Below are 11,755 nucleotides of genomic sequence, written 5' to 3' on the forward strand. Positions count from 1 at the left end.
CTTATTTACATAGAAGTTCAGACCCTTTGCCATGCGACTCGAAATTGAGCTCAGGTGCATCCCGAGAACCTTCCAGAAGGACAACCATCTCTGCAGCTCTCTACCAATCAGGTCTTTATGGTAGAGTGGCCAGACGGAAGCCACTCCTCAGTAAAAGGCACATGACAGCCCGCTTGGAGTTTGCAACAAAAATATACTGAAGGACTCAGAGAAACAAGATTCTCTGGTCTGACGAAACCAACACTTTCTGGCCTGAATGTCAAGCGTCATGTCTGGAGGAAACCTTGCACAATCCCTATGGTGAAGCATAGTGGTGGCAGCATCATGCTGTAGGGATGTTTTTCAGAGGCAGGGACTAGGAGACTAATCAGGATCGAGGAAAAAGTACAGAGAGATCCTTGATGACAACCTGCTCCAGAGTGCTCAGACTGTGGTTGAAGGTTCATCTTCCAACAGGACAATGACCCTAAGCATACAGCCAAGACAATGCAGGAGTGGCTTCGGGACAAGTCTCTGAATGTCCTCGAGTGGCCCAGCCAGAGCCTGGACTTGAACTCGATCGAAAATCTCCTGAGACCTGAAGATAGCTGTGCAGCGATGCTCCCCATCTAACCTGACAGAGCTTGAGAGGATCTGTAGAGAAGAATGGGGGAAATTCCCCAAATACAGGTGTGCCAAGCTTGTAGCGTCATGCCCAAGAAGACTTGAGGCTGTAATCACTTCCAAAGGTGCTTCAACAAAGTACAGAGTAAAGGGTCTGAATACTTACAGTACCAGTCAAAAGTTTGGACACACCATTCAAGGTTTTTTCTTTATTTTTTAAATATTTTCTACATTGTAGAATAATAGTGAAGACATCAAAACTATTAAATAACAGATATGGAATAATGTAGTAACCAAAAAATTGTTAAACAAATTAAAATATATTTTATATTTGAGATTCTTCAAAGTAGTCACCCTTTGCCTTGATGACAGCTTTGCACATTTTCTTAACCAGCTTCATGAGGTAGTCACCTGGAATGCATTTCAATTGGTTCAAAGTTAATTTGTGGAATTTCTTTCCTTCTTAATGAGTTTGAGCCAATCAGTTGTGTTGTCCCAAGGAAGGGGTGATATACAGAAGATATCCCTATTTGGTAAAAGACCAAGTACGTATTATGGCAAGAACAGCTCAAATAAGCAAAGAGAAACAACAGTCCATCATTACTTTAAGACATGAAGGTCAGTGAATCCGGAACATTTCAAGAACTCTGCAAAAACCGAAGAAAAAATAATAATAAAAATCGCTAAAACTATCAAGTGTTTTGATGAAACTGGCTCTCATGAGGACCACCACAGGAAAGGAAGACCCAGAGTTACCTCTGCTGCAGGGGATAAGTTCATTAGTAGAGTTACCAGCCTCAGAAATTGTAGCCAAAATAGATGCGTCACAGAGTTCAAGTAACAGACACATCTCATCATCAACTGTTCAGAGGAGACTGTGTGAATCAGGCGTGAATCAGGTCTTCATGGCCGAATTGCTGAAAATAAACCACTACTAAAGAACACCAATAAAAATAAGAGACTTGCTTGGTCCAAGAAACACGAGCAATGGTCCTTTGTCTGATGAGTCCAAATTTGATATTTTTGGTTCCAACCACCGTGTCTTTGCGAGACGCAAAGTAGGTGAACGGATGATCTCTGCATGTGTAGTTCCCACCGTGAAGCATTGAGAAGGAGGTATGATGGTGTGGGGGTGCTTTGGTGGTGACAATTCAAGGCACACTTAACAAGCATGGCTACCACAACATTCTGCAGCAATACGCCATCCCTTCTGGTTTGCGCTTAGTTGGACTATCATTGGTTTTTCAACAGGACACTGACCCAACACACCTTCAGGCGGTGTAAGGGCTATTTGACCAAGAAGGAGAGTGATGGAGTGCTGCATCAGATGACCTGGCCTCCACAATCACCCGACCTCAACCCAATTGTTTGGGGTTTTAGGCTGGGTTTCTGTACACCACTTTTTTGACATCAGCTGATGTAAGAAGGGCTTTACAAATACATTTGATTGATACATTTGATTGAATTGAGATGGTTTGGGATGAATTGGAACACAGAGTGAAGGTAAAGCAGCCAACAAGTGCTCAGCATATGTGGGAACTCCTTCAAGTCAGCATTCCTCATGAAGCTTGTTGAGAGAATGCCAAGAGTGTGCAAAGCTGTCATCAAGGCAAAGGGTGGCTACTTTGAATCATCTCAAATATAAAATATATTTTGATTTTGTTTAACACTTTTTTGGTTACTACATGATTCCGTATGTGTTATTTCATAGTTTTGATGTCTTCTCTATTATTCTACAATGTAGAACATTTTAAAATAAAGCAAAACCCTTGAATGAGTAGGTGTGTCCAAACTTTTGACTGGTACTGTTTGAAAATGTGATATTTAATTCTACAAAAAAAAAAATGCAAAAAAATGTAATAACCTGATTTTGCTTTGTCATTATGGGGTTTATTTTGTGTTGATTGATGAGATTTTTTATCATTATTTTTATTCATTTTGAATAAGGCTGTAACTTAACAAAATGTGGAAAAAGTCAAGGGGTCTGAATATTTTCCAAATGCACTGTATTTAAAAAAGAAGTGGTAGAAAAGAAGAAAATATCTTCTAACGATGTCAACTTTATTTCACAACTCCTAATATTGAGCAATTTACACTCATTCGAGCCAATTACACTCACTGGAGTATCTGACATAGTCTTTGAAAAAGCACCAGCGAGTACCCATCGCGGCAAGTGCCGCTGGCTGCTGGTAAGCTTTCTTGACTTGGACATAAGGTTTTTGCCAATGTAACAAGTGTTGAATTTCATGTAATATAATTACGCGAAATCAGAATAGTTCCCATGTCTGATATTAGTGTACATTATTTTTGTTGTTGTGAGTGCCCCTTGTAAATGGTGCACACGTCTTCTCCTTCTCTATTGTCCCTCATAAACATCCCATGCACCCCCTTACCTCTTCCCTTTCTACTGTATCCCTGTGGAAGTGGTAGGCTACTGTAAAATTGTCCCTTGAAAATCATTACCATTATCAATACGTTAAAACACTTCTCAATTAGTTTATATGGCCATTGACAGTGTATTATATTGGTCTCCCACCATTCTATTGTAATATATATGCACATCAGTCATCTAGCTACTGTACTTTTCTCTGTACATGTCGTCATTGGGCTGGCATGGCTATTCATGTCCCCTTTCGTTGTTCATTTGAACTTTTCAGAGAGGTTGGCGTACAAGGGCGGCACAGCATTTGTTTCTGGAAGTTTTTCCTGTCATTAACAGAGAGGAAAAGATCAAGACCAACCCTGACCCTTCGGTCATCTCCACCGGTCACACCAACACATGGTTAACCTTTGTTAAACCAGCTCAACAGCTGTATTAGTCGACATATCGTTTGGAGATGCAGTACCTTTCTAGCTAATAGTTAGCTATGTTAGCGCTTATACTTATACCCCAGTATAATGTGGGGAGGGCAAAATAAGGAAACACCATCTACCAAGTTCATTTTAAAATGCTGATTACTTCGCATTGCCCTTATCATTCACCTGATGACAAGACGAGGACAAATGTTTTGGGCTGACGCATGATGGGGGTCCCTGGTTTGCTTGGGGTCCCTGGGAAAGAAAAGGTTGAAGACCCCTGCCGTAGTACTCAGTGTCTTTCTAAAGGAGCCCAGACCAGGTGAAAGTTAGACCCAGATCAGTAGTAGTGTTATGACAGTGTTATGCCCAGGGGGCCTTCATCTACTCTGGACGTGTGTGTGTGTGTGTGTGTGTGTGTGTGCAGTGCTCAGTCTATACCTTGAAGTGCTGCAGCTGGGTGGAGGCCTGCAGGTCCTGCTCTGCTTCCTGCCTCAGACAAGAGTTGAAGATGAACAGCTCTGTGTCTCTCAGCCACACCTTCAGATCCTTGATCCTGCCCTCCAGCCGGCCCAGCAGGCTGCTGGTATGAGGGGACAGGGCAGAGCGAGGGTCCTGGGATGGGCTGGTGCTCCCCACAGACTCCCCCAGGATCTTCTGAGGAGGCCAAGAGGAAAGGAGGAAGGAGAGTTATAGAGACTGTGACAGTATGTACAATCATTTCAGAGCGGTACAGAGTACTGTTGTTTCAATATACTGACAGCAGGTGGGAAATATACTCCAACATTATTGTGATCTGATAGCCCTCTCTGTTTGACACTTCTTTCCCTCCTGGCAATGCGACATTCTAGCAAAAAGCTCATGAAGTTGTCTTTTTCAATAAGCAAATAAATGTGCAGATGTTGTTACTATCAACAAGTCTCAAACAGTGCTGATCATACCACGATTATTGCTACGTTCTAAAGATGAAGGCGGCTAATTCTGGACGTATTTTCAGTACAGCCGTATATTCCGCGTTGCCTCTCAGAGAATCACACAGAAAGGAGTAGATAACAATCAGAAGCACAAATACCCTCCAACGATTTCCCAAATAGGACTCTGCTGAGCAATTTCCCCCTCCTTCTATAACAGAGCAAACAGCACCACGCTGTGTATAGCCCCAGCCTGACAGACACTGGCTGTGACCAAAATAGCACCCTATACCCTACATAGCGCACTACTTTTGACCAGTGCCCTGGTCATAAGTAGGGCACGATGAAGGGTATAGGGTGCCATTTGGGACTCGGTCACTGACATGTGAGTGAGTTCCCACCTGCCTGGGAAATGAGAGCTACGCTATAGCTACTTTTGGAGCCAGAGTGTCTGAGTCTCACACACACACACACACACACACACACACACACACACACACACACACACACACACACACACACACACACACACACACACACACACACACACACACACACACACACACACACACACACACACACACACACACACACACACACACACACACACACACACACACAGGGGTTGAACTCTGTATGCAGAGGAGCCCAATTGTAGAGTGGCAAAACACTCCATTATCCAATTAATACACACACTGGTTGGTTTAATTGGCAGTCCTTTGTGTTGGTGCTGTGTGCTGGTGGATGTTTTGCAAGCTGTAATGGAAACAGATGTGATTATGAGTGAGTGAGTCAGCAATGAAGTGGCCATTTTGGGGCTAGATCGCTGGCTGGCTGCACCCATTAAACACTGTGTGTGTTGATCCTTCATTACAGCTCTTTCTTTATTAGCCTCCACACCTGTGTGGCTGTCAGAGAACGTGTTAACGGCCGACCAGAGTCTATGACTAGACGGGTTTGACTTGCATGTTTTAGAGTCACCGTGAGAAACCAATGATCACTTAATACTACAGTGGTGTGATGTGAAATGATGGAGTAGGAAGTGAAAAAAGCTTTAAGATATTGTCAGTGAGGTAATATGAGTCACACATATCCCTAAACAATTCCACTGATTGGGATTTTCAATATTGATTCCAATAGCGTTGACTTTGATTATCTGTACCTCACAACTCCATAAGTGTCCTTTGGGCTTACTGAAGTGGCTGCCTCCCAGCAAAGAGCATCGCATTTGTTCCCCCCCCTTAAAAAGAATCCCTCCCTGACATTCTCTCTCTCTCATTCTGTTTCATTTTCTCTTCCCTCTCCTCTCTTCGTTTGAATATCGATAATTTGAAAGCACCCAATGAACTCCAGATATAGCCATTGTTTTTGCCCTGTGATGAACAGAGCTCTGCAGAGAGAGAGCGAGAGAGGTGAATCCAAATGCCCTTGGAGGGTCAGGGATACAAAAAAAGGAATTTATTGCCACTTTATTTTGTTCTGGAACAGTTTGCAATCATAAATTCTTCATAAGCAGAATACTTCAGAGAATGGTCTGTCTTCATAAATATATACGACAGAGGACATCAATTTCATTTAATTCACAATTTGTGTCAGCACAGCAGATGCCAATGCCTGACTTGATAGGGTTGTTTAATATGCAATTGAGACGGCGTAATGTGCAGTGCAGGGAGCAGAAATTCGCAGATTAAACTCCCCGCACCACTGCCATTTCATTCTAGCGGCTCTCTGCCCGATGCCACTCACCACAGACCAAAGAAATATTCCTTCGCTAAACAGAACTTTGTTTATGCATGAGCATCCTGTTCAAAACGTCACACATTTATTTGAGATCTCAGTAGAACTTTAATCAGCGCTGATTGCTGTGGTGGAAGAGAAAACGTGTTCGTTTGTTGTTTAATTTCCAAACAGCATCTCTTTAGCTTGGGAAAGGAATACATATGTTTATCTAGCTGAAACCAACCCACTCACACACACACACACACAAACACACACACACACACACACACACACACACACACAGAGTCATTTCTTCTATGCGACAGTACGCATTGTTTTACGTCTATGTATTCATGTGTTATAGCGAAAATATGTCTTGGAACTCACACATGACAGAAATGACAGCAGGAACATGTTTGAGTTGTTGGCATCTTGATAATTCTATGTTGTTGGATCTGTGCATGTCTGCGTCCTAATGGTACCTTGTTTCCCATGAAGTCCATAGTCCTTATGGGCCCCTGGTCAAAAGTAATGCCCTACATAGGGAATAGGGTGCCGTTTGGGATGCAGCCCATGTGGATATGAGAGGGTGGATATGAGCAGAAGCTGCTTGGGGTACTACTGGGACAGGGATACGTCCTGGTAATTGAGAGACCAGCAATTATATTTCTCATGTTCAGAGATTAGATGAACAGTGATTAACCTAAAATTAGCCTCTAAGAGCAATGCACAGTTGAACCCCAGTCGGTCCGATAAGGATCAACAAGCCAGCCATACCGTACCATTAACAGGATCATCAAGACTAGAGCAGGCAGGCGTCTCCGATCCGATACCATCTCCTGCTTCCCTGGCTGATATCCAAGATGGAGATATAGCTGAGCTGCCCCCCTCTAAGCAGGGCGGTGGGGGTGGATGGTGGGGGGTAGACAAGGCAGGGTACCTAGCTACTGTACTGTATTTGGTGTAGTGTTCATGTGTTGCATAGATAAGAGGGTTTGGGGGTGGAAGAAGGAGCCCCAGGCCTGTTCATCATTTCAGAGGCGTAGCAGCAAGGCTTTATCCTGATTCACTCACTTCAATTGAGCTGCTAGCCAGCTCCATCTCCACAGGGTTCCCTGCTAACCGAGAGAGGGCCAGCATCCAAAATGGCACCCTATTCCCGATATAGTGCACTACTTTTGACCAGAACCCTGCACTATATAGGAAATAGGGTGCCATTTGAGACACAGACAGGCTCTCAGGTGGGATATTGACCCGTATTAGTGCACTGGAGTCTGAACGGGACTGACTGGGGGACAGGCAGGGTGGGGGCCTGGGGCGCGTTCCTTTTGCTTTTACCTAAAAACAGCAGAACAACTGTTTTATTTATGCAGATAACAATGAGCTCCCAACAAGAAGGTCATATCATAATTTTGACCCATTCTGTCTCTTTTTCTGGATCCGGACTATTAACAGTACAGAAGGTGGAGTAGTGTTACGGTGTGTGTGTGTGTGTGTGTGTGTGTGTGTGTTCACCTGCAGCTGGTCCCACTTCTGTGTCATGGCATTGACTCGCTCGTCGAAGTCCGGGGGGAGCTGGGCTCCGCTCCTCCGCAGGCTCTCGGCCCAGCCCAGGAGGTGTGTCTTCTTAGGGTGCCACATACTCATCTCTACACTGTTCCCCTGGGGACAGACACATGAGAGAGAGACACGGGTGAGACATTGAGGGACACTGTCTGCACACTACAGGACGTACTGTGGAGGAGAGATACACAGCACTGACTACATGCATGTCATCTAGTGCACTGCGGAGCATAGAGACACACACACAGAGACGTGGGTGAGAGTACATTTGAACCGGCCTAATTTCCACCATTCATACAGAAACCGGTACCTGCGAAAAGCTAGTTAATTGCAGGGAAAGATGTCCGTTGTGAAAAGGCTATTTGCTATTTGAGACACAATTGGCACACATTGGAGTACATAGTGTATTGTAGAGTTGCTCACAATCCCCAGCACTGACTATGTCATTCATTAAACTGGTGAGCACAGCAGTGCAGCCCCCTGCTGCACACAAAGGCAAACAGACATTTAAAATAAAAAAGCTCTGATATTTTGTGCCATAAACTGAGAGTGTCTCTCTGTCTCTCTCTCTCTCTCTCGCTCTCTCTCTCTCTCTCTCGGTCTGTGTTTATTTCTCCACCAACAAGGAATCTTACTCAGAGAAGGAAATCAGAGATATTGTTTCAACAGCATTACAACTGCACGAAACTCATATTTAGTGTAAATAAACTATAATATTCTAAGATGGAATATGTTTTGGGAACTGACATTTTCATTTAACTGGCTGAAGAAAAGCTTACTGTAACAGTACGAAATTGACACTCTTCAATCTCACATATTTTTGGTTAATTTCTCTCTTTCCCCTCCCGTTTCATTTTCTGCATCAATAGCTACTTGATTCTAGTTTTCGGTTGTCATTTATCATTACAGCACCAGCCACATTTAAATATTTAAATGTACTCTTGTTTTTTCCTTTTTTTTAACTGTCATCAGTCCAGAAACCATTTTTCATTGTCGCTTTTTTTTTGATGGAGATGGTATCACACTTCCTCTGAAGCCATTCATCCCTTTCAGATTTTTAATAGCGCCGCATGTAAAAGTAAATGTGTTACCATCTAACTATCAGGAAATGATCCAATTTATTTGTTGACAGCAAATATTGATTTTCCGAGTCTTCTTTTGTTTAAAAATGGCACATCATTGATCGAAAGTCAAAACATTACAGGAGAATAAAGTAGATAAGTGATTAAAATGCATGAGATCCAGAACTTTGAGATTAATGCTGAGAAGGATCTTTGATCAAATACACTGAACGCACTGGTGAGTTATAGCCTCCAGTCTCTGTCTGAGCTAGAATAGCCAAGGATCTGCATACCTTAACTTTGTGAAATAGCTCTGGTAGGATCATAGGATGAAGTTACGAAACATGTAATATAGTACGCCGGTGCAATTGCTGTCATGATGTGAAAATATACTCCATTTTTTTTCGTGTTGAACACAACATTGAAGGCCATTTTCATGACTAGGTGCTGGATGAAGACGAGCTTTAAGAAAATAGTGTCTAACTTAGTTGGAGTGACGGGTCTATGAGGGGTTGAGAGAAAGAGAGAGAGAGGGGGCGTGGTGGAATGAAGTGGGGGGGGGGGGGGGGGGGGGGGGGGTAGGGGGGTGGAATGGAAAAGAACTGTGTGCTCTCCAAAAAAAGCGAGTCACATGAAAATAGATGAGGAAAATCAACAAGCAATCATAACTTTAATTCATTCCACATATTAATGAGTACGAAAGACTGGAAATGTCAGCAGAAATGCAGTCATACATGAAAACATTTAATGCATTTTTGTAGATTCATCTTATCCATTAAATTAAAGTTTGTTCAGAGTCTGTAACGTGTTGAGACAACAGAAGTAAGACTCCATGAAGTGAGTCGGATGCCTCCGTATTTAAATGAATTTATACACAGTTCTATAGTTAACACATTACTGCCAGCCACCACAAACCAGCCTCTATGAAAACTCACAGTTAACATCCAACAAAGTACAATGGACGCTGCAGCTAGCTGCCAAAATCATACCAATACACTGTTTACTGGTACAACAATAACACACTAATAACAGGTGTATTGTGCATATACATCATCATACTATCTAAATATATATATTTTTTAAAGGTGAAACATTACCACATATTAAATCATAAAGATGGCATTAATAAAACAGAATATTCACATATTCCAGGGCTTGTAAATACTAGGCTTGTAAATCTCAATGCTTATAAAGCCTAGCAATGGAATGGGCCACCTCTAACTCATAACATAGTGTGCTGTGGTGGTAGAGATTGACTCAAGAGAATCCTCCGTGGGGAATGTGTTCTCTTTAACCAACAAAGCCTTAAGAAAACAAAGCAGACAAATATGATAATTACTTCATCAATTTGGGGTGGGGGGCATCCTCACTACCTACAATTTGCTGTTGGCAGTGTCAAAGGAGAGGAAGACAGGGGCTGGGGAGAGGAGAGAGGAGGGAGAGAGAAATCCTCCATTGAAGAGAGCGAGAGCGAGAGAGAGAGCGAGAGAGAGAGCGAGAGAGAGAGTGCAGCTTCTACAGCTGATGAGAGAGGGGCTCTGTCTCCCTGATAGATGGACAAGCTCCAGCCATGAAAGAACAGGAAGAAATATTCAGTGTGTACTTAAAGAGAAAAAGGAAAACATCAAACCCTTGATTCAGATATAATTCTAGACTGTTTATGCAAAATGGAAGCGCTAAGTTGTTGAGTTGTTTTGTGTGTGTGTGTGTGTGTGTGTGTGTGTGTGTGTGTGTGTGTGTGTGTGTGTGTGTGTCTGTGTACTGAAAATCACCCCGTTGAAAAAATTCTGCTCTAACGGGTCTGGAACAAAAGGCCTTGAAACACTGTTAATTGTCACCATGGTGACCAGAAGAATAAGCCATTTTACAACTGGTATAGAAGGCTCACATTGAGCTCACAGTGAGTCAAGCATTTTTCTTTTTTTCCCTGCTTAGTGTTTAAGAACAAGGTGCCCAGTCACTCTGGGGTCAGCTACAGACCCAGGAGAATTTCCACTGGCCATTCCAGATTTCATCTAGCGTGGAATCATTCTGTTTTTAACGAGACACACAAGAGAAGAATAAACCTTTACATCATTAAAAAACATTTTTTTTAAAGGAGCAAACAAATTGAACAAGCAATATGATCATTCAGGGAACCATGAATTTGGAGAAAAGATTGCTATAGGCACAAGGAACCAAGGGAATTCTGGCCCTGTCATAACTGTGGACAGTGGTGATAACAATAGACGAGCAGACACGCAGTTTCAAGACATTTCTGCCTCCCTCTTTCCCTCCTTCCATCCAAAGAGGATGCATTACACAGATTTCCAAAGTGCTAATGAGAAATACAAGAGGATCAATAGACAAAGAAGTGCCCAGTCAGCCCACAGATTGGAAAAAAGAAAAAAGGAACAGCAGGGTCTTTTACAGAAAATGTTTCATGTTAGAAAAAAAGACTTGCTGCTGGACATGTACGGGGTTACAATAGCTTCTCCTTTCAAATTCTATGATCAGGGTCAAAATAATATTTTTCTTCTGTTTCTAACAACTGCTCTCAGTTGGACGTGTATTGTTGAATAATCGTTGGTCCTGTCCCTACAACACGGAGGGGGAGAGAGTCTCTCTCTCTCTCTCTCTCTCTCTCTCTCTCTCTCTCTCCCTCTCTCTCTCTCTCCCCCACCCTCTCTCTCCCTCTCTCTCTCTCTCTCTCTCTCTCTCTCTCTCTCTCCCTCTCTCTCTCTCTCTCTCTCTCTCTGGTGACCCCATAGGCAGCCCATGTCTAATGCCATTCAGTGACAAACAAAGACAGTCTTTATCCCAGCCCTGGGTTCTAAGCTCAGCTGCATGCAGTGTGGAGGAATCTGAGAGAGCCCGATGAGAGAGGGGAGGGGCGGGAGAGAGGTCCTCAAAACCTCAGCCCACGCCGCTCCACTCCTCTTTTCTCTCTTCTTTACCAGATTTTTCTTTACCAGACAAACACAGGAAACAATGCAATCAGCCAAGACCACAATGTTTTAGTGAGTGAGGAAAAAAAAAAAAAACATGGATGGCTATGGAGTTTTGGCTCTGCCTGGCTAGGCCTCAGTGACAAGGCCAAGAAGGAGTGTTTGGCTGGGTGGT

General features: G+C 43.1%; 1 protein-coding gene and 1 long non-coding RNA gene across 5 annotated transcripts in view; one reads left to right on the forward strand and one right to left on the reverse strand.

The window, feature by feature from the left end:
- The window catches only part of LOC149975193 (uncharacterized), a 356,113-nt gene that overhangs the window by 221,451 nt on the left and 122,907 nt on the right, over positions 1-11,755 (forward strand). The gene's annotated exons all lie outside the window — the stretch shown is intronic.
- LOC110497689 (A-kinase anchoring protein 6) overlaps positions 1-11,755 on the reverse strand; it is a 197,822-nt gene that overhangs the window by 47,342 nt on the left and 138,725 nt on the right. For all 4 annotated transcript variants that reach the window (XM_036954675.2, XM_036954676.2, XM_036954677.2 and 1 more), the window contains 2 exons: positions 7,545-7,691; positions 3,841-4,056 (listed from right to left, as the gene is read on the reverse strand). In XM_036954675.2, the coding sequence (XP_036810570.1) occupies positions 3,841-4,056; positions 7,545-7,691 (363 nt within the window). The remainder of the gene's footprint in view (positions 1-3,840; positions 4,057-7,544; positions 7,692-11,755) is intronic.

The sequence above is a fragment of the Oncorhynchus mykiss genome, chromosome 19, assembly GCF_057628025.1.
Source record: "Oncorhynchus mykiss isolate SJ-2025 chromosome 19, ASM5762802v1, whole genome shotgun sequence".
NCBI classification, from domain to species: domain Eukaryota; kingdom Metazoa; phylum Chordata; class Actinopteri; order Salmoniformes; family Salmonidae; genus Oncorhynchus; species Oncorhynchus mykiss.